At 36.9% G+C, this 24638-nt stretch overlaps 1 protein-coding gene across 4 annotated transcripts in view; it reads left to right on the top strand.

Annotated features, from left to right (window-relative positions):
- Positions 1-24638, top strand: part of LOC138695026 (proton channel OtopLc-like) — a 139621-nt gene that overhangs the window by 58947 nt on the left and 56036 nt on the right. For all 4 annotated transcript variants that reach the window (XM_069819346.1, XM_069819345.1, XM_069819348.1 and 1 more), the window contains one exon: positions 21426-21617. In XM_069819346.1, coding sequence (XP_069675447.1) covers positions 21426-21617 — 192 coding nt within the window. The remainder of the gene's footprint in view (positions 1-21425; positions 21618-24638) is intronic.

Raw genomic sequence — 24638 nt, 5'->3', positions numbered from 1 at the left:
TTAACCGGAATTAGATGCATATATTGACGTGTACTGTATTTGTCCCTTTGTCCTAATCTGTAGCTGATCCTACTAAAAGAAGGGCTGATTACGCGGACTCTATTTTACCAGGATACAGTAATTCGCTTTTAGATTGGCAACGGGCCATGATTGTTTGGCCAAACACCTGCATAGAATTGGAATATATCAGTCCCCTAACTGCCCATTGTGCAACTCAAACCAAGAAATGGATTCGGAACACCTCAAAATCTGTGCTTCAGTGGCTGGCCATGATAATATCTTTGAAAAATATTGGAGTGCAAGAGGTCAAATGACTTTATTGTCAAACGCCTGGCATTAGAAAACAACAGTAATTCGCTAAAATGGATATCTCAGCCACTTTTAAAGATAAATTCAAAACCTCTTTTACATTTTATTCCTAAGAACACATGCTTTAAAATGTCTGGAACATAATTTTGATATTGGCTTTCAATATTTTAAGAATAAGGAGGAATATTTCTGGAATACAAAACAATATCAAATTTCTACTATCGTAGAAGAAAAGTTTCCTAACAGCCTAAAGAATGTGTGTACCAAATATCATGCATGTAGCATTAATAATTCTGAAGATATACAGGGTGCGTCAGAAAGAACGGATGGATTTCACATGGCAAGAAAATTGTAAGGATTCATCAAATCAAAAATGTATTGTTATCAACAGATTCACCAATACATGCAGTTTATTTATGGAAAACAACATCATCCATATGATGTCCTTGGCTTTCAATACAGGCATCGAGGCGTTTTTTGAAGTTCGCCATCACTTTCAGAGTCATAGCAGGTGGAATTGCTACGATTTCTTCACGAATCGCCGTCTTCAGTTCTTCCAGTATATGTGATCGATGTTTACAAACTTACGCCTTCGAATGATCCCAAAGAGGGACGTCGCAGGGCTCGAGATCTTACCGTAGCCTCGGACAATCTCAGTGCAATAGCATGTTTGCGGGCTGATAGTTGAGGTGGCCGGACAACCTACTGTCTGTCTCCACATTTGCAGGTGTACACGCGCTCCGTGTTCGTCCAGGTGATTTCTTCTTTAATGTTGAACCTGTGGTACGAAAATTGTATTCCGAGTTGGAATCCTAGCGTGACATCCGATGTCGAAATGAGTCCTGAGTGACGATAACAGACTCTTCATTTTTCAAAAATGTCTCTGCGATGAAAGCACGTTGTACACCAGACCAACACCATGTTCTCAACTGAAACTGCATTCTCTGGCTGACCCAACAGTCGTGGTCCCGCTCACTGTATCTCTCCCCTCGCTGCGTATCGATAGCTTGAAATCCATCCGTTCTTTCTGACTCACGCTTTATAATCTTTTGTTTAGAATAGAGCAAAAAATTAAAGTTACGGGGAATTGCAATCAAAGTTTACTGTCGTTTAAAAACCTTGTGCACCAGAGCTTTAAAAATGTCGGCACAGCAGCTGACAAGGCAAGAAATACGTATTCAATTTTATATAATTAATTTTTTGAACAATCATGCCTTTTTTCCCTAGTTACCATTATTGTATACAAGCTTCTTAAGTTGACAATCGCGCACGTTCTCTGGTTGTTCTGTATCAAAAGAAATCACAGTGATATTATTACGGTAAGTAAAAATAAATGGAGCTTTTATTTAGAAAAAAAAATACACATTTTCATATCTTATTTTAGACCTTTCTGGTATTAACTTTGCGCAACCAAGCCTCTATGCTTTTTTAATCTCTTCATCCACTAATTCCTCGACCAATTCTTTTGCCATAATCATTAAATAATTATTTACAAAACTTCTAATTAAACTCGTATTATATTGATCAGATTAATACAAATTTAATTACCAGAAACGACAATGACTGTTTAAGTGAAACAAAAGAACCTACATACTGCCTTAGCAACGACGTTCATAATTCATTATCGGAGAAATTTTTATAAATCAAACAAATTTACATAATATTCAAAATTAAAAACAAATTTATTTAAATGACGATCGTCCAAAAAATAATATGCAATACACATGCGATAAGTGCGTAACAGAATCTCGGAAACTGGTTTTCCACCAAATTTATCCATCCTCTCTCTTTAAGAGAGATGATGCATATTATATACAGGTAACTAATGCACTAAAATTCAAGAGGTGATTCTACATTTTTTACTTGGTTATTTAACGTCGCTATATCAACTACGAGGTTATTTAGCGTCGATGGGATTGGTGATAGCGAGATGATAAATGGCGAGATGAGGCCTAGGATTCGCCATAGATTACCTGACATTTGCCTTACGGTTGAGGAAAACCTCTGAAAAAACCCAGTCAGATAATCAGCCTAAGCGGGAATCGAACCCGCGCTCAAGCCCAACTCCGGATCGGTAGGCAAACGCCTTTAGCCGACCAGTGTTGCCAACGCATAAATTGTATCCTCGTCAGTCTAACACCTGGAAATCCATCAGAATCCGTCAAAATTAAAAAAAAAAAAATAATAATAGACTCACTCAATATATCTATTTGCAGGTAAAGCAAATATTAACGAAACTTCCTTACTAATGTTGATTATAATAATAATAATAATAATAATAATAATAATAATAATAATAATAATAATAATAATAATAATAATAATAATTCATCCACATCATCTACTTCCGTGCTGGGTTGGGCTACGCTCCCCCAAAAATTAAACAATTAAAAATGACAGCAGTTAAAAACGTCAAAAACAATGTAAATCGTAATTTCCTCCAGAAAATCCGTCACCCGTCAACACTATTCTTCTCTCGTCCGTTACATTGAAATTCCGTCAGTTTTGACGGAATTTCCGTCCAGTTGGCGACACTGTAGCCATGGCTTTCTACGTGTTAAATATAACAAAACTTCTATAACACTTTTCCTTCGATGAAACAAGCAGGAAAAGAAATAGTCTTTGCCCAGTGTTCGCAGCACACTATTGCGGTAATAGCCAGAGAGAAATGGCTAATTGCTATACAAGCAGATAGGTAAAAATAGTCTGAACAGATAGTGTCTTGATTTATAAAAATTAAAACGTTTTGCCATGAATTTGAATTGAATAATAGCGAAACCGCTGAAATAAATCTTGCAACGCAGCGCACGTCGCGAATTACCGACTGAGTACAGCAGAGGGAGAGGGGAAGGTAAGGAGTGCAGGCCGCGCTTGCTTAGAGTTATTGCAGCAGCCGTGATGTTGCCAAATGCTTAATAGAAACATAACAGTTTCCTCTAAAACTGTGAATGGTAGAGAAAAAAATTATTTAGATTTTTCAAATCTCTCCTCATGATCTGTTATCAGTTTCATTTTTGTGTAGAGGTTACCATCCACTCTGAGTAACCTAGAAGTCCCTGTTTATTTTGTGAAGTACTAAAGCCGCTAGAAAGAATATGCCGATACCCACTTTACCACCATTACCACTACTACCAACCTATTACTCTTACTACCACCACTATTACCAGTACTACCACCATCATTCTATTGCTACCATCACCATTACCACTACTACCACCATCATTACTACTACTACTACTACTACTACTACTACTACTACTACTACTACTACTAAAATAGAACATATTACATTGGAGGAAAAAGAAGAGAGAAGAGAGATAGGTTCAAATGAAGAGAATAGAACGTATGAAGTAGATGAATACAGTGAAACTTCCCAATAGCGGACACCGCCGGGGAAAAATTAAATGTCCGTTATTGAGAAGTGTCCGCTATTTAGAAAATCGTTAGTATGTATAAAGTACATTAAAATTTCTCATACATATTCAATACTGTATTGTGAATTTTATTAGAAACAACAATGTAATTTATTCGTCACAACAATAATTCCTTTCTAGAATTCACCTTAAACGCTCTCGTCAACAATTGGATCTTCACTCAACACAGTATTCGTTATAGCACTCCACCGACGACAATGACAATTTACTTGGACTATTACGCACAACAATGAACTGTTAATCTTAACCAATATTTACAAAGCACTATTTACAAATCAGAACTATCAGTTCTCAGTTCACAGTTCTTCTATCTCAGTCACTCGAGTTCACAGTATCTCGAACCACAGACCTTCAGAGACAGTTCACTGTACTCGAACTCGGGTCCCTCCAACTGCGGTCCACTGCACTCGAACTCAGGTCCCTCCAACTGCGGTCCACTGCACTCGAACTCAGGCCTTCGGCTGCTGACGCAGTTGCGGACGCACACTCGAGTCGAACTCAGGTGCACAAGACTGGCTTCCTTGCTCTGGCTTTCTCACTGACTGAATAACTGAAAAACTGCTCGAGTTCGCTGGCGCTTCTTCTTTTATAGTAAAATCATAGTTGCGAGAAATTTCTACAGGTGTGTAGAGAATTATCTGGATATCTCCACTTCGACGGACTTCTCGAAGAGTCGGGAAGGTCTGTTCCCCATTCACTGCGTACGCAGCAGTTGCGCGCGCACTCTCGCTCCACTCTCTCGCCGCGTTGGCCCTTTCCCCTCTCCGCCGCGCCATTCCTCCGTGCTCCGCGCGATCTGCTTTCTCTCGCGGGACGCTGGTCGTGAGTTCGAATCTCACGTCGCTGTCACAGTATTTTACAGTACAGTACAGTAGACAGTGAGATTGTTAACAGTATTCATCCAGAGAGAAATCGTCCCAGTAAATGTTTTGTAAATGAAATAAACATCAGTCACTGTACCACTTCACCTCACACAAAGAAATCTAGAATTACATTCTCAGTGTATGATTTTAAGATAACATACTTGTTTTTCAAAATTTTACTAACCTGAGTTTTTCCGACATTAAACTTTGTGGCCAGCTCACGAACACTTAATTTCTCCTTCTCACTATGCTTTACAATATCCACTTTCACTTTTAGTGACCAACGTTTACGTTTTTGTGACATTTTTAATGTGACTGTACTTCCGAACACTCAACTTGACAACCTAAGCAAGTACGGACTGCTCACGTACAGTATCACAACTAACAACTGTGCTGCTTACCTTCAATAAAGTACAACAACGTTCAAATGCACGATAATGATTGTTGCAAAGAATTCCGTTTAATTTACAACCGTCTTTTTCTTATTTTCTTTCACGCTGTCCGTTATTTGGAAGCAGTGTTGCCAATTCAGCGGTTTTCCCGCTAAATCTAGCTTTTTTGGATAACCGTCTCGCGGGTAAAATTATATTATTCCGCTTAACTGGAATACTAGCGGTTTTTAATCTTTAAAGTTTCTGAAATGAAATTCATATTAGGATTATTGATATATATATATATATATATATATATATATATATATATATATGTTACCGTTAAAACCCGAAATCCATCAAAACCAGTTTCAACTAGTAAAAACTAGTTTAAGCAAATATAGATAGATAGGTTTTTGTTCGGTAAAAGGCTAAAAAAATCTAAACAAACCAAACCTAACCTGTTATTGATTCTAGATCTTACGAAAATTCGTTTTCTATCTATCTACATTTTTAAAACTAGTTTTTACTAGTTGAAACTGGTTTTGTCGGATTTCGAGATTTAATGGTAACATAGGTTATAATGCAATAAGGATAATTGAAATATATTGTCGCTGGGTAATAGTGTTCAAAATTGCTTTATAGCGCCACATTGGAAATTATGAAAGTGTGCAATATTCGTTAAATTGGCGGGCGGATGCCGTTACATTGGGGGGTGGATGCTCTATATTGACCATTATTATTATTATTATTATTATTACTACTATTGAATAATAATAAGTACACATTGAAATCTAGATATATTTGTTAGAAAATCGCGGGTTTTCGAAAGCCATCTAGCGGGATTATATAAAAAACTGTTGGCAATACTGTTTGGAAGTATTAATTGTTGTTGGGAGATACATTTTAGTGTCCGCGTCATTTATTGAGAATGTCCGCTATTTGGAAGAACTTTATCATAAGAGCCAATGTTATTTTGCAGGGGAATTTTAAAATGTCCGCTATTGAGAGGAGTCCGCTATTGGGAAGTGTCCGTTAAGGGAAGTTTCACTGTAATAGAATGAAGAAAATATTTTAATAAGTTTTATAATTAAAAGTCGATGATGATGATGATGATGATGATGATGACGATGATGATGAAGAGGAGACGATAATGCAAGGAGAAACAGTACTAAGAGGGACCAGCGAAGGAATAGAAGAGAAAATGAGATGAGAAGGCGAGTAGAGTGCACACACGTCATGCAGAAGTGTAACGTGGGACAAGGTGGAGCACTCGGCCTGCATGATAACGACACTCCAAGGTAAATAAGTGGTTAGCACTGCACCTCGTCCACTTCATCGCGAGCGGAGAGCCCCCGAGACTCGACAGAAGCCCGAGTGTGCTTCACAGCTGTTCTGGAAATTCTGGCGAAGAGCAAACTCCATTACATTCGCAAGGCATCGAATTTACGTCGTCCTACTCTACAGCAAGCTCTGCGAAGCGATTCCCTGAACTTGTGAGAAAGTGTAGTGATTTGAATAGATTTCGCAGCAAGTGAGGAGGTTAAAAATGCATGGGCACGCATGCGCACTGCACTGTGGACAATGGAAGTAGTAATTACTCTTATTTCAGAAACCTCACCAGGCTGTAAAGCAAGATATATCATATGATGACGAAGATTTCTGCTCGGAAATATCATATGTACTTTGGTACATCATAATAATATATGATATGCGAATAATAATCACTTAGTGATTTAAGACGGCGCTTACTCCGTTGGACCCGGGCCACTTAGTCACTCATAACGAGTGCACCTCTGCACATGTATGGACATTGTGCCACTGTCATACATTTATGACGCGGTGCATGAGGGTAGGCCACTAGAGGGAATCCAAGAGGTGGAACTTAAACTGAGAGAATTCAATCCGACATCGGGATGGAAATCCGATGTGGCTTAGTGAATAGAACGTCAACACGTAGAGCTGAAAACCCGGGTTCAAATCCCGGTCCCGGAGAGAATTTTTCTCCGTTCCACTCATTCCTCATCATGTAAAGCAAGATGTTTTGAAATTAACCATCTGTGCGATACAAGTGTCCATGTGTAATCGTCGGTGTAGTTTGTGTATGTAGTTCAGAATGATCTAATTGTACAGATCTCTGTTAGCGTTGATGTTCTAACAGTGAACTGATACTGTTAGAACAATGTGTAACGAAACTTTCCCTTCCCACGTGTCGTAGATACGTACGTCAAGCGAGTTCCTTCTGCGCGAGGTGTGTGTGTGTGTGTTGAAGAGGGTTGTCTGTAACATTTCCAAGCTCAATTTTGTGAATAGTTCCATCTCCAGGCAAATGTAGACAACTGAAGTTCATCACATAGGCTATACTGCAATCTGAGTTTTGATGACAGTTTAAGAGGGATATACAGAGATTACACAGCTGTGACCTTGTAATTACGGTGTTTATCTAATATTAGTCTATAGAATTAGAATGTATGGGACGAGATGAATAAGTGAAATAGAGCGAAGTGGATAAAATGGAATGGAACTGGATGGATGAAATGGAATGAAACTGGACGGATGAAATGGAGTGGAATTGAATAGATAAAATGGAATGGAACAGAACTGGATGAAATGGAATAAAACGGAACTAGATGGATAAAATGGAATGAAATGGAATGGAACTAGACTGATGAAATAGAATGGAACTGGATGAATGAAATGGACTAACTGGACGGATGAAATGGAGTGGAATTGAATAAATGAAATGGGATGGAAAAGAACTGGATGAAATGGAATGGAACAGAACTAGATGAAATTGAATAGAACGGAACTAGATGAAATGGAATAGAACGGAACCAGATGGATGAAATGGAATGAAACTGGATGGATGAAATGGAATGGAACTGGACGAATGAAATGGAGTGGAATTGAATAGATAAAATGGAATGGAACAGAACTGGATGAAATGGAATAAAACGGAACTAGATGGATAAAATGGAATGAAATGGAATGGAACTAGACTGATGAAATAGAATGGAACTGGATGAATGAAATGGACTAACTGGACGGATGAAATGGAGTGGAATTGAATAAATGAAATGGGATGGAAAAGAACTGGATGAAATGGAATGGAACAGAACTAGATGAAATTGAATAGAATGGAACTAGATGAAATGGAATAGAACGGAACCAGATGGATGAAATGGAATGAAACTGGATGGATGAAATGGAATGGAACTGGACGAATGAAATGGAGTGGAATTGAATAGATAAAATGGAATGGAACAGAACTGGATGAAATGGAATAAAACGGAACTAGATGGATAAAATGGAATGAAATGGAATGGAACTAGACTGATGAAATAGAATGGAACTGGATGAATGAAATGGAATGTAACTGGACGGATGAAATGGAGTGGAATTGAATAAATGGAATGGAAAAGAACTGGATGAAATGGAATGGAACAGAACTGGATGAAATTGAATAGAACGGAACTAGATGAAATGGAATAGAACGGAACCAGATGGATGAAATGGAATGAAACTGGATGAATGAAATGGAATGGAACTGGACGAATGAAATGGAGTGGAATTGAATAAATGGAATGGAATGAAACAGAACTAGATGAAATGGAATAGATCGGAACTATATGGATGAAATGGGATGGAACAGAACTAGATGGATGAGGTGGACTGGAACGGAACTGGATAAAATGGAATAGAACGGAACCAGATGGATGAAATGGAATAGAACTGGATGTACGAAATGGAATGGAGCTGGAGGAACGGAATGGAATGGAACAGAACTGGAGCGACGAAATGGAAGGGAACTGAACTGGATAGATGAAATGGATCGGAATGAAATGAACTGCATGGACTAAATGAAATGGAACGGAACTGGATGGACTGGAATGTAACGTAACTGGATGAATGGAATGGAAAGGAACTGATTATTGGAATGCAGTTGAATAGAGCGGAACGGAATTGGGTGGATGGATTGAACGGAACGAAGCGGAACTGAACTGGATGGATAAAATGGAATGGAACTGGATGGATGAAATGAACGAAACTGGATCGATGGGATGGAATGGAAAGGAACGAACGAAACTCGATGGGTGAAATGGAATTGAATGGAACGGAACTGGATGAAATGGAATGGAATTGAACGGATCTGAGTGGATAAAATGAAATGGAACGGAACAGAAATGGGAACGGAACTGGATGGATGAAATGGAATGAAACGGAACTGGTTGGATGAAATAGAACTGGACGGATGAAATGGAATGGAACTGGATTGATGAAATGGAATGGATGGAACGGGATGGAAGGAATGGATGGAACGGGACGGATGGAATGGAATGAAGCAATACGTCATGAAATCGAATAGGATTGATTGAATGATACTGGTCTATCAATGGACGGTATGGAATGGAATTTACGGAATAAAATTGGTGAATTGTTGGAGTGAAAATAAATTTATGAGATGCAAGGATTAATGTAAATTAAATTAAATTATAAGGCTTGATAGGACAGCAAGAAATGTATGAGTATAAAATGAAGTCGAATGATTGGATTCAATGGATGAATGAATGAACAATATTATTGCTATGTAATGAAAAACTATAATTACAGGGATGTGCAATCTACACGATCTTAAAGTGATTGCAGTAGTTAGGTTAAGTCCAAGGAACTTCTTTCACTTCAGACTGTATTATAAAAAATAATGTATTATTGTATTTGTGGTTCAGTCGAATATAACCTAAAAATTCACCAGTCAACATATACAGGCATATTTCTCTATCGTAATGTTAGATTATGAAAAGTATAGAAATGTGGCTGATTGGAACTAAATTAGTTGATTTTCTGACATAATATGATTGTATTAAGAGAAATTGGGATTTATTGCTTGGACGAAAATGCATGGAATCACTATGAATGTTTGAACGTAACCATGTCGGCGATACGGAGCGTTGACACGTTTTTCAGGTATGTAACTGAAGTGCAGAAGTGCAGAAGTTGGCACCCCTGTTGGCGTGTCCGAGCAGTTGATAAGTTAAACACCGCTTATTGAGTAATGGCTGCCATTGATTGATTGAAATTGGCTGCAGGGAACACAGTGTGGGATAGTACGGAGTGACGGGGAATTCCTCCATGTCCCTTATACACACTTAAGGCGTTAGGACTACGTCTACGACATTATTATTTCTCAATGAATTTCAGAAATAGTGAACTTGGTATATTTGTCTGTACACCAAAGAAACAGCTCTGTAATCAGCAATCATATGTACGTTCAGCCTCATTCCTTGCTTTGGTTCAGGGAATGGTGTAGATATAACAACGCAATGATAATGCTAGTTCGCCTCTGTCCACTCCACTTACTCTCTTATTCAATCACATATCAAGCATGTTGCATGATGCTAGCCATAATAAAATGTTCCAGCTCATAATTAAGGATTCGTAATACATCAGTTACTACTGAGTTGAGTCTAGATTAATATAAATTGAATATATAATGTATTTTATATTTTAATATATTATTCGTATAGATCAGTTTCTGTCGGATGCGTTCCAATTCACTGTGGGCTAAAACAAGGAGATGCACTATCACCTTTACTTTTTAACTTTGCTCTAGAGTATGCCATTAGGAAAGTCCAGGATAACAGAGAGGGCTTGGAATTGAATGGGTTACATCAGCTGCTTGTCTATGCGGATGACGTGAATATGTTAGGAGAAAATCCACAAACGATTAAGGAAAACGCGGGAATTTTACTGGAAGCAAGTAAAGAGATAGGTTTGGAAGTAAATCCCGAAAAGACAAAGTAGGGTAAATTAGGGTCTGTTAGACAGTCGGGCATGTTGGACACTTTGTACTTTAACGTGTTACCTCGCCACTTGTGGGCACCACATTCTGCTAGAAATCAATGACGGAAGTAGCCACGAGTGGCTGCTGTCAAAAAATCTGAAAGGTAGAATTTATAAAACAGTTATATTACCGATCTTCCTCCCGCTCAGTAAAATTGTAATAAATTCTCAAAAAGAACAATCACAATATTACTCGTATCACAGTATAACAAACCTTTACCCTATCCATTCTGGATTAGCCTTTACGTGCTACATGCCCTGCCCATCCCAAACGTCTGGATTTAATGTTCTTAATTACGTTACGTGAAGAATACAAAGCGTGCAGTTCTGCGTTGTGTAACTTTCTCCATTCTCCTGCAACTTCATCCGTCTTAGCCCAAATATTTTCCTAAGCACCTTATTCTCAAACATTCTTAACCTCTGTTCCTCTCGCAAAGTGAGAGTCCAAGTTTCACAACCATACAGAACAACCAGTAATGTAACTGTTTTATAAATTCTAACTTTCAGATTTTTTGAGAGCAGACTGGATGGCAAAAGCTTCTCAACCGAATAATAACACGCATTTCCAATACTTATTTTGCGTTTAACTTGCTCCCGAGTGTCATTTATATTTGTTACTGTTGCTCCCAGATGTTTGAATTTTTCCACCTCTTCAAACGATGAATTTCAAATTTTTATATTTCCATTTCGTAGAATATTCTGATTACAGGGCATAATCATATAATTTGTCTTCTCAGGATTTTCTTCCAAACCTATGCTATATTTTCCCTAATCGTTTGTGAATTGTCTCCTAACATATTCACGTCATCGTCATCGTCATCGTTGGAATGCGGGAATAAACATATCGATTATTGTCAGTACTCACCACAATCTGTTTCCTTTGAGTTGTGACATTATTTTTTCAAAATAAAGAAAAGTAGGAATGTTAAAAGAAATCCTGTCTAGGAATATTCCCAAAACTCGTTTATTTTCCAAATGAATTTATTCCCGTTGGAAATATTCCAACTTCAAAACACTAGTTGTTACACATTACCTATGCATGTATGCATGAATAGTTTAGGAACACGCTTTTGGTCTAACTCATTTTGTTGTTACGATCATATATTTTAGCACCTTGTGTGAATATCCGGATTCAGAATACAAGCACCACTCTGCATAAAACTGTTCACAGTATTCACTCACCCGCCTCTCGCTCTCTGCAGGGACGACTAACAAGTCAAGCTGCTATTTAGCACCCAGAAGAGTCTCTACCCTTGCCGAGTAACAGATAGGTCCACTCTCCATATCGGATGAGCTGGTGCAAATGGCAGTATCACTTCGGAATTTTTAGTAGTGAAAAAAAACAGTGTTCAGTAGTTTATTGCACGTCTATTTTATACCACAGATAATTTTGAGAGTCGAAAATAAAATAATAATGGAGCAACGTTGGAATGAATGACTGGAAACGCTGAAGCATTTGTGAGAACATGAGCCACAGTTGCTTTTTCCACCAATATTGTTACTGAGTGAGGATCGAAACCTAGTTCCTCTGATGAGAAACAGTCAGTTAGGTTACTGTTGGGCTGTGTCAGAATTTATGAAAATTTTCTCCAGTCCCTGAAATTATATGATATATATTTCTTCACAGCACTTGTTTATATGTAATGGTGTACCTCATATTCCTGTATCCGGTGCCACCATTAACATATTATTACAATAACACATTATTTGCAGTACGCGTCTACACAAAAACTCCCAATTACACTTTGTACCTTTTTTGTTCCTTGGTCAATCTCCCCTACATTTCAATTGATATTCTCTATTTGTTTATTAATCCTAATATATCTAATATTGTATACTCCTTTCACACCCCCCTTTTCCTCTAACTAATTAATTCTAATACTAATTAATTACTAATACTAATTAATTATAATTCATTGAATTAAATTAGCTCATAAATTAAGTTACTACTTTACCTTATAGATTTATCTAAATTTAAATAAATGTGTAGTGAAGATTATTGCTGGAGAACCTTTTAAGTGTAGTGAAAATATTTGTAATTTAAATTTATGTATTGTATTGATTAAGGCTGGTTGAGTGGAAGAGAAGGCCTTATGGCCTTAACTCTGCCAGCGAAAATAAAACATTATTATTATTATTATTATTATTATTATTATTCACTAAAATCTGAATTTCAATTTTTCTCTATAAATTATCACATTAAATTATTTGTTCCGTTTGTTCTTTGACCTTTTATTCATTTACTGTTCCAACGTTCAAATGTTACTACTAATTTTATGCTGACACTTGTTCACTTCTCTTAACCCTTTCTCATTATTTTCACTCATTCCTATTTGCTTTCACTTGCACTTTCTCACTATTCTGCTTACACCTAATCCATTGTCACTATTCTCACTTCCTATAAATACTTATATTTTATTCTGCACATCTGTTTATACACTTTCTCTCTCCTATACTTCTCGATCTTTTCCAGTTTCACTTTACTTGCCCTTTTTGATAATATCCCCACTATTTTTTTACACATATCAAGTATCTCTGCTAAATCCTCAACTGTCGCAAGTTCTGACCTTTCAGTACTGTTCGTCTCTGCCTTATTTCTGTTTCTCTATTTATTTCTTCTTCTATTTCTCTTTTATTTCCCCCCCCACGCTTTCACTTACACATACTAGATTTCCACTTAGACTTGCACCCTTATTCTTTACACTATTTCCTTCCCTATCACTTCCCGACTCTCCCTGAAATTATATGTATTTATTTACACTGAAAATGGGCAAAAACCCGGTGGCAGTGGTAACTTAATTACAATAATTACAATTAATAATAATAATAATAATAATAATAATAATAATAATAATAATAATAATAATAGTTAAAATTACCTAAGTAATAAGCAAACCTAATTTTCCATTGTAATCTCCAATTATATACATACAATAATATGATATGTACATGTATATTATTTTGGTACTGATACCCTTTCAATACTTTGACTTCACTCTCATCTCACTTGCTGCACTGGCATTGACACATTTCACTAACTCTATAGAACACATTTCACTGACACTATACATTTCACTGATCGAAACTATTCACTGCTACTGTAAACCATAGCTTCACTGACAACACGCATCACTGATAAAACAGTTCAAATAAAATAAACAATTGAACGGAGTTTCGCAATAATAGACCAACCGACAATTTGAAGAAAAAAAAAAAAGAGAGATTTGCACAAATTGTTGATGGTAGGCTAATTTAACTCTGAAAAAATCAAGAGTCCGATATCTGAATTTTGCTGCTATTTAGAAGAAAAATACATTTATTGCAAAAAATTTATTTATTTATTTTGCTTTGAAATATCAATTCAACTGCTGGTCTTTTATTAAGAATCGGTTATCCTTTTTCTGTACTATTTGTGCTATTTTTTTTTTTGTAATAGTATGAATGTTATAATATTTTTTGAATAAAATGTTTTATAAAAAACATTTATTTCAATGGTCAATATCCGGAAACAGGTTTTTGACGCTTGGTCTATTATTGCGTAATTCCGTCCAATTATTATTACACCCTTATTATTCCGTAGAATCATACTTATAAACTATATTAACCTAAAATTTCTAGTCTAAGACCATCTTACAAGCTATTTTAAACTAATTTACAATTCAAACCAAAGGAATTACTTGTCAGGCTAAGTAAATGCATGTCACCTTAATTTATGTAATGTAACGTATCTTTTGTGACATTTACTAGTCATTAGTTATTATCTATTAGTCACAGTATAAGTTAATTACCCCTTGATATATTAAAATTTTTTAATATAAAGAAGTTTAAGTTGGTGTTAAAAAAACTATTAGTTTTCACAATGTTTTACTCACTCCGAGAATTATATTGTAATTAAATACATTGACGTGTTCATTTGTACAATATATGACAGTTAACAAAAATAAATGATATGATATATGAAGACAGAAAAGAGGGAATATTGGAGAATGCTGGGTTTGCAGTGGAGGATCAGCCCTTGGGCAGAAAACTATGAATGAAACAAAGGTAATACTTAACTAGATTGGATAAGAAAATGTTAAGTTACTGGAATTTGGTAAAGATTATCTCTACATACGAGTATCTGGTGCGTCCGAAGTTTTCACTCACTTGAAGCACAAACAATAATTAAAAAGTGAATATTTTAATTCGTATGTTGGTGTGACTAATGCTGATCAGAGTGATTAATTTAAGAAAGAATCGTTAAATAAGGAATGAACGACGTGCAAGAGAATGAATGGAGGTGAGTTTCCAGCTTCCGGAAGTCTTACTTATTGAGGAGCCATCCCCCACACCATTAAGAAAGAAGAAGAGCCGTTCTGAATACTAACCGAAGAACAGCTGGAGATTAGTATGCATTCAATGAATCAGTGTTGTTTAACTATCTTCCTGCAGAATAAATTTAATTGCTGTTTATTTTCTAATGTTTGTCGATCTCTCGCAAAGATTATTGAATTGTACATTATGAAATCGACTGGATATCATCACAGTCTAGCATATACAGTCACGAAGCTTGAGTTGTTGAGGGTGCTAGGAACAATAGACTGTGCCGGTACTATTTCGCATATCTGTAATGAGGCTATATTAGCGATCCTCGTGGTTAGCAACTATCTATGGATGCATATTTACTACGTATTGAGCTTCGTGACTGTATATACTAGACTGTGATATCTCGAATTTCTACCATAGCCAGATAGTGATAGTATCGTATGCGTCTTCCATTTTAAGGACACATTGTAAACATGGCGTTACATAAAAACTTTGAGGTTATGTCTTAAACGTCCAGAACATGAAAATATAAATATCAGTAGCGTTTATTAGCAATTTTATATAGTGATAGATTTTGTAGTGATATGAAGTTTATGAAGCATGTGAAATGACATATTTCTTTCCGAATCGAACATCGCAATCTGATGCTGAAGCAGAATCACGCCACGTGAAAGTCTGGTCTGGTGTCCCGTCCGCCCTAGAGACCGCTCGTGCAAGGTCAGACGATTGGCTCCATCCGTCGGACACTACGTGACGGGAAGCGGGTCGACCCCCGGCTAGAGTCACTGACGAAAATAATGATTGGCAACATCAATGTCCTCTTCCTGGGCATCCTTATGTTGTGGCTGAGGATTAGTCACACAAGGCAATGCAAGTTCACTTCAATTAAGGTTCATTCACAATGAAAATTAAACATAACCGTAACATAAACACAGAAGTTTGCGCCCAGGCTACCAAATGGGATCATTCACAATGATTCACATAAGTATTGACATAAACATTACCGTAAGACGTTAACATGAAAGTTTGCGAACTCCAAACTTTCATGCTTATGCTTACGTGATTTGCAAACAGAACACAATCGTGGAGCGCTGAAGTATACGACAGAATATGAGGAAATGGCGTCGTTGTTATGTTTCCATGGTTACCAAGTATGTTTGCTGTTATGTTTAGGTTACCATCGTGAATGACTTCTTGATTTTACCGTAACGTTTATATTCTTAAGTTAACGCTTACGTTATGCTCAATTTTCACTGTGAATTAGTCTTTACTGTATCAACGAAAGAGATGGCAGGAGGGAGAAAGGTTGAGTTCCTATGCTTTCTTGTCATCGACACGAGGAGGCATAGTATGTGACACGTTAAAAAAACCCTCGCTTACAGTAAGCAACTGTCTTCATTATAAAATCATCAGTAGACTTCGTGGAATTGCCACGATAATCGCAAGGTTTACTGCGCACGCGGTATAGACTGTATCAGAAGGGGACGTGCAACGGATGGAGTATGCCTCTAATGTAAACACTGAGCAGTAGGCCTATACTGCGGTTACAATAAAACCTGTATCCTGCATTCAAGAAATATAATGAATGATCATTGAAGTAAGAAATGTCTAAACATGTAAATACGCAATTATTTTATATTGAGATATATTAACTCTTAAAATTTAATGTAATATACTCACATCATCCTTGAATATGTGCATTGCAATGAAGAGTTACGTACATTTTGAGCGACTGCAAAGTGAACCTCCTCCGATGGTCACTCAAACAGTTTTTTGTATTGGGAAAATGTACGTTCAACATCACACGATGTAATAGGTGCATATTTGAAGAACGGAAAGTCACTACTTTTTAGTACACCAACTTCAGACGTCTCGTCGCGACCTGATAGTAAATAATTTATAATACGAAGTTGTGAATAGGCAGAATTTTCAGCAATAATGTTTCTCAACTTACGTTTCACTTTTTATGAAATTAGTGAATTGTTATTTTGGATAACTGTGATACTTTATACACTATAAACTATATTAAGGACTTCTGAGAGTTGTAGTTTAGACGATTCTAACAGGGTGATGCTTTTGGACATGACTGGCTGCGGGGGTAAGGGTAATCCAGGGGCAATTATTTGGAACAGCAACACTCTCATTGTAGTATGTTTGATTGAATTCTTGTCTGCAATGAACAAATGTTAAGCTTTGACTATTCCAATCACAGTACTGCAAAAACAAGTGCTTACATAGGTCTATACATTAGCTGTAGCTGCTCTATTTGGACCGGTCACAACTCTTAATATGAACTGCTTATACTACGAGACCGGGCGGTCGCTCTCCTCCTCTATACTACCGTACATCGGCAACCTGATTGCATGCTGCGTGTGGCAATTCAACGAAGTCTAATCATCAGTGTTCGCTTGACACTGGGAGAAAGGCGGACACGTGTAGTGATCTTACTCTCAAAGAGTTGCCACTTCTTTCTCTCTTATCTTAACCTTTGCAAAGCGTGTATAAAGGATCTTCCTACAAGAGTGTCTTACTTTTAACATATATAATAGCTGCCGTGTTTATGAAGCTATAGCAGTCATATTTTTCCCATGGTTACAGTTGTTATTGACAATCATGGAACGTTACATCATTCCACAACGCGTAAAAATCATTATAATATATTATTAAAGAAAAGACATCCGTTCTCCAAGCATTCCATGCACTACGTGAAGTTTACTGTGTGTATAAGATACCGAACTATGATATGCGATAATTTTTGGCCTCAATTGGAAGGTATGGATCTCAGAAACGTCTCGTTTCAATAAGATGCCACCACGTGTCATACTACTCACAACTCAACATGTACAGCAAATGAGTTCAGCGCTGACGAATCCACTTGCACTCCTTCTACAATCGCACTCACAAATTCCCACAATGTTTGCCTTCCGAGCAGTCTAAAATGGAGCGACGATAGGGCAATCATCCTAGTGACGTGAAAAGACACCTTTTGAATGTTGTACATGATGGGTGACCTACCCAATAGGTGCGACCTTTCGCATGTTCTAGCGGGGAAAGGAGGGATTTCAGACAAGAAGTTTATTAGAAAAATATTTTCCTTATAGCACATACTTTCTACCCTGAAACATTGTAACATGAGATCATTAACGCCCTGTATTCTTTAGTTTCTGGCTGAATAGAAGAGAAGGCCTAATGGTCTTAACTGCACCAGAATAAATAAATATATTAATAAATAAGTACATAAATAAATTGATAAATTAATGAATAAATAAATGGGTAAATAACTAAGTAAATGAGAGCTAAATAAATAAATAAATAAATAAATAAATAAATAAATAAATAAATAAATAAATAAATAAATAAATAAATGGACACCTACAGATGATGAAGCGAAACCTGTCATATGAGCTATGAGAGAAGGGAAATAATAAGCTATCAGAAATAGGGATTGTTTCATCATGGTTAATATTATATGAATCTATTGACACGGAAGTTCATTTCAGACTAAAACCTGTCTTTCCCCACTATATCCGTTGGTAATATAGCCACGTCATATGAAAAGACCACAGGATAGGTCTTGCCTTGTCTACTATACATAAATACGTACATATGTAAATAAGTAAATACATAAATAAATACATGAACAAATTCATAAATAAATAAACAAATATATGATGCATGAATATATAAATAAATACATCAGCTCTAAATTACGCATTCACAACCTTGAAAACTGTAGCACAGTAGTACAAACCCAGAAAAAAATTTGGGCCCCTAAGCATGCGCAGTATGTTGTAACTGGAACTTGGAAAATTCAAGTAGCCCAAATTTTGTTTCCGGATTCTGTACATTTTATAACATACAGAGAGGAAGTCGATGACTTTCAGAACGTTAATTTGTACTCGAACTCGGGTTTCTCCAGTCCATGATTGGTTGCTCTACCGCTACAGCTAACTCGATTCCTTCGCTTTAATGACATGAAACGCAAATGAGAATGTTTGCAATAAATCACACTTAGAGCCTTCCTGAATTGGTTTGCGTATAGCAGTGACTAATAGCCTGAACAGTCTCCTTTGTCAGTTTGTAAGAATGGTTAGTCAGACTTAATTGTTAACAAATTGTTAAAAGATTAAGTAATTGCCTGACTTTCGCGTGTTTTCATGTCCTTGCCGAGTTTTACTGCAACTGGCTCAGTTAGCTCCAGGATTCCTCGCAAGGACGCAGAACGTGCCTGTCACTCAGATACGATCTTTCCATTTCCCCACACATTAATTCGTTCGATCGACCGATTTATCAGCCAATCCATTAATTATTCAAACGTGCAGCTATTCAATCATTTACTCTTGATCAGTAAGTCATTTATTAATCTCTACATACAGCAGTTATTAATTTGCTTCATTATATATTCATTCTCTCAGCCAGTGTATTCATTCAATCAATGAGCAATGCATTGAGACATTTCTACAGTTACATATTAATTCGATGAATTAGTTACACGATCACTTATTCATTCCATGAATTGATTACGCGTTACGCGGTCACTTGTTCATTAGATGAATCAGTCACATGAATAACTGTTCATTCTATGAATCAGTCAAGCTGCCAGTTATTAATTCAATCAACCAGTCACGTGGATAATTCATTCCATGAATTAGTTAAGCGGCCAGTTATTCATTCGATGAATCAGTTACGTGGTTACTTATTCATTTTATGAATCAGTCAAGCCTCTTGCTTATTCATTTAATGAATCAGTTACGTGGTTACTTATTCATTTTATGAATCAGTTACGCGGTTACTTATTCATTCGATGACTCAATCACACAGTTACTTATTCATTCGATGAATCAGTTACGTGGTTACTTATTCATTTTATGAATCAGTCACGCCTGTTACTTATTCATTTAATGAATCGGTTACGCGGTTACTTATTCATTCGATGACTCAATCACACAGTTACTTATTCATTCGATGAATCAGTTACGTGGTTACTTATTCATTTTATGAATCAGTCACGCCTGTTACTTATCCATTTAATGAATCAGTTACGCGGTTACTTATTCATTCGATGACTCAATCACACAGTTACTTATTCGTTCGATGAATCAGTTACGCAATTACTTATTCACTCGATGATTCAATCAGTTACTTATTCATTCGATGACTCAATCACACAGTTACCTATTCATTCGATGAATCAGTTACGTGGTTACTTATTCATTTTATGAATCAGTCACGCCTGTTACTTATTCATTTAATGAATCAGTTACGCGGTTACTTATTCATTCGATGAATCAGTTACGTGGTTACTTATTCATTTTATGAATCAGTCACGCCTGTTACTTATTCATTTAATGAATCAGTTACGCGGTTACTTATTCATTCGATGACTCAATCACACAATTACTTATTCGTTCGATGAATCAGTTACGCAATTACTTATTCACTCGATGATTCAATCAGTTACTTATTCATTCGATGAATCAGTTACGCAGTCCACACCTGTGGAGTAACGGTCAGCGCGTCTGGCTGCGAAACCAGGTGGCCCGGGTTCGAATCCCGGTCGGGGCGTTACCTGGTTGAGGTTTTTCCGGGGTTTTCCCTCAACCCAATACGAGCAAATGCTGTGTAACTTTCGGTGCTGGACCCTGGAATCATTTCACCGGCATTATCACCTTCATATCATTCAGACGCTAAATAACCTAGATGTTGATACAGCGTCGTAAAATAACCCAATAAAATAAAATAAAATAAAAATCAGTTACGCAGTTACTTATTCACTCGATGATTCAATTACAGTTACTTATTCATTCGATGAATCAGTTACGCAGTTACTTATTCACTCGATGATTCAATCACAGTTACTTATTCATTCGATGACTCAGTCACGCGGTTACTTATTCATTCGGTGAATCAGTCACGTGGTTGCTTATTCATTCGATGAATTAATCACGTGCATAATTATGTACATAAATTAATTAACTAGACACTGTTTTAAATTCCCCATCATATATGTCAGTTCTGTAACTTTCTAACTGATCTATATACCCAAGTTCTCTTAAACATGTCGTCTTTATATTTAACAACGATTTTTATGGAAAAAAATTCAACAAAATAAAATTGTAAATTAGAAATTCTGAAAGACTCAAATACAACAGGTTTTGACAAAAACAAAATCAAAGAAGCGCAAATGATTAAAGTGTGATTTAGCACTTCCTCCCCAAACCAGTTATACCGTATATGTATTTACAGATCTTAAATGTATGTGGATAGCGAAGCGGTGTGCTATACAGGGTGTGTGATTTCAGCTGGACGGGTGTGATGCCCGGCAGCCTAGAGGGCGGCGAGCCCCTGCAGCTGCCGTCGCCCGCCAGCCCCAGCGCCGTGATAGTGAGTCCCGAATCGCTGTCTCACCAGTCCTCTCCTGCGCGCCATGCCAAGGACAGGGGGCCGTCGCGAGCCGGGTCCAGTCGCCAGGGCAAGTACTCCCCCACTGTCGGGTGAGTATGCAAGCGTACAGGGGCCTGTTTCTCAAAAATACTAGTTTAGTAGTTCACCAGTTACTAGTTACCAGAGTATATTTCACCAGCTCTAGTAGATTCTGTTTCTCAAACTATTTTACCAGTCTAGTAACTTGTGACAATTTTTCATTAGTCACATGATCTCTTTCACTAGTCAGCTGATTGAGTTCATTTGTTTATAGTCATTGGTAGGTATTGTTATTTGAGGTTAGAAGGCTAAGTTGTTTGTGTTTTGGTCCTTACTTCTCTCTTCTCTTGAAATTCCATGAATTGAAAGCAAATTAACTATACTCAATATGATTAATGAATCAAAGTATATATCATTCGGTGCTTTTTCAAGCGTAATAACAAAAAATGATAAAGTAAACAAAAAATTTTGTAATGTGTTAGGCTATGGAACTGATACCTCAGAACAAAGATTATGCATACGTTAGGGACACTTACTGACCCAACATTAAGAAAGCAACTTTGATAAGTACCAATTCAAGTTCACAGTATCATAATATGAACACATTATGTAGCTAGTGGGTCTACTGCCGACATGAATGTCGCTTATGACTTGAAAAATTCGCTATTTTTTTTTTTTTCAGTTTTACGTTTGATCTATTCATAAATTAGTGTCGTTTTATATTTAATTTGTAGGCTAAAATTGACAATGCCAGAAGAACTGGCAGTGGAGGATGAAAGCCAGCAAAAATTACTGCAGTTGATGAATTGGTATTAGATTATTAGGAAAAAAATTCTGCAAGTGTTGCTGGTCTAGGGCAGATGGCATTGGAAAATAATCAACATCCCGATTTGTTGAGCAATTTGTATTTGAAGCTTTGCTGATAATGCATGACTTCTATTTGTTTGTCTTGTTATGGCAGGTCCCACTATATTTAATAACTCTCCAAGCTTTTCAGCACTTTATCTAAACCGTTCATTATATTTAAACAATGCTCCCTTAAAGGAATAATAATTGTTCCTTCTCGATATAGTTTCAGCTCTTCTCACAACAACTTCTTCACTACTTCAATCGGAATCACTAAACCACATATATTAAAAAATAACTACAATATTTTGTTTTGATTATCTGAGAAAGATTGCCACTGGTAACTGATAATATAGAAATCACCAGTCTTTAGAGTCTTGTAGGAATATTCCTGTTGAATACTAGTATAATCAACTAGATTAGCATTTTGAGAAACAAGATCATTTATGAACTGGTGAAATCGACCAATATTACTAGTCTGTGAACTGGTAACTACTACTTTACTCTTGTAGTTTCTAGAAACACAGACTTGTAAAATGAACTGATATTACTACTGTACAGACTAGTATTACTAGTCCATGAGTTTTGAGAAACTGGCCTAGCATGCGATATGGCCACGGCCCGGAATAAATAAAGAGCAGTGTTGAAAACTTTTCGTTACAAGAAGTTTGACATACAGTATTATACACATAGCATATTTAGAAATATAGGCTATCTAATTTATTAATACAGTATTATTTCACTATTATTCACCTTCACCGCAATGATACCGCACGCGCCAACAGAGGATAGTATTTTCTGAAATCTACTGTACGAGATGTGATTAGAAAGTTTTAAGGCAGGAGTTTGTGTCAAATTTTCTTTTAAAACCGGGAAACCAGCTTCGGAAACTTATGAACTCTTAAAACAGCTTTCGAGGATAAATGTCTGATTCGGTTAAAAGTTTTTATTTGGTTCAACAGATTCAAATGTGGCCGCAAATCAGTCGAAGATGACCCCCGGTCCGGCTGGACTTCCACTTCAAAAACCGACGAAAACATTGCGAAAATTCGTGATTTAGTGTGCTCTGACCATCGACTTACAATTAGGGAAATGGCTGACGAACTGAATTTGAGTTTCTACGTCGTTCAGTCAATTTCAACTGAAATTTCTGCAGTGCTCGGTAAAAGTGACATAAGTCAGTTTCCACAAACCTTTTTTGATAATTTATTGACAACTTACGGAACATTTGCTCGCTTGGAAAAACATACATAAGTATTCATCCCATTACAATAATTCATACAGAAAAAAATCAAATGGACATAAACCAGTATAAGTTGTCAATAAATTATCAAAAAAAGTTTGTGGAAACTGACTTATGTCACCTTTCTCGAACACTGCAGATTTGAACATGCTTCGAGTGTCCGCGAAATTCATTCCGAAATGTTGCCAGACGAGCAGAAACAACACCGAGTTCAAGTGTCCCAAGAACTGATTAATCGGGCCGAAAATGACCCAGATTTGTTAAGGGGAGTCTGTACTGCCATCCCATCCATGTAAAGCAGAGTAATAAAAGATAAAGACCGTAATTTTAGCCTGTTACATACAATAATACTTGAAGAATAACCCCTAAAAATTTCAAATGTGTATCTTACGTAAGTCCTGAGAAAAGTGCACCTAAATTAGATGAAATTTACATTGCTGGGATAGGCAGTACAGACTCCCCTTAAATAGGGTAATTACAGGCGGCGAATCATGGGTTTATGGGTATGACCCAGAAACAGACACAATCATCGCAGTGGAAGAGTCCAGGTTCGCCGCGAACGAAAAAAGCGCGACAAAGTCGGTCGAATGTGAAGACAATGTTCCTGTTTTTTTTTTCCTTCGATACTGCGGGTGCCGTGTAACACAAATATATCCCTAGGAGGCAAACAGTCAACCAGGAATACTATAAAATTGTCCTTGAGCGTTTGCTCGAAAATGTGCGGAAGAAAAGGCCTGCACTCTGGCGACACAGGAATTGGGTTCTCCACCACGACAAAACACTGGCTCATTGTGCTTTCTCAATCAGGAATTTTTTGACCAAATTCCTGTGCTTGCGCAACCCCCCTATTTCCCTGGTATAGTCCCTGCCGACTTCCATCTGTTTCCTGAATTGAAATTTTCGTTGGAAGGGAACCGATTTGACTCAATTGAAGAATCCAGGCAAATACGAAGAGAGTTCTTAGGCGTAAGAAAGAAAATTTCCACTTATGCTTCCAAGAGTT

This window comes from Periplaneta americana, chromosome 2 (genome assembly GCF_040183065.1).
Source record: "Periplaneta americana isolate PAMFEO1 chromosome 2, P.americana_PAMFEO1_priV1, whole genome shotgun sequence".
Taxonomy (NCBI): Eukaryota; Metazoa; Arthropoda; class Insecta; order Blattodea; family Blattidae; genus Periplaneta; species Periplaneta americana.
The sequence above is the reverse complement of the archived record's forward strand: the minus strand, read 5'-3'. Positions and strand labels throughout refer to the sequence as shown.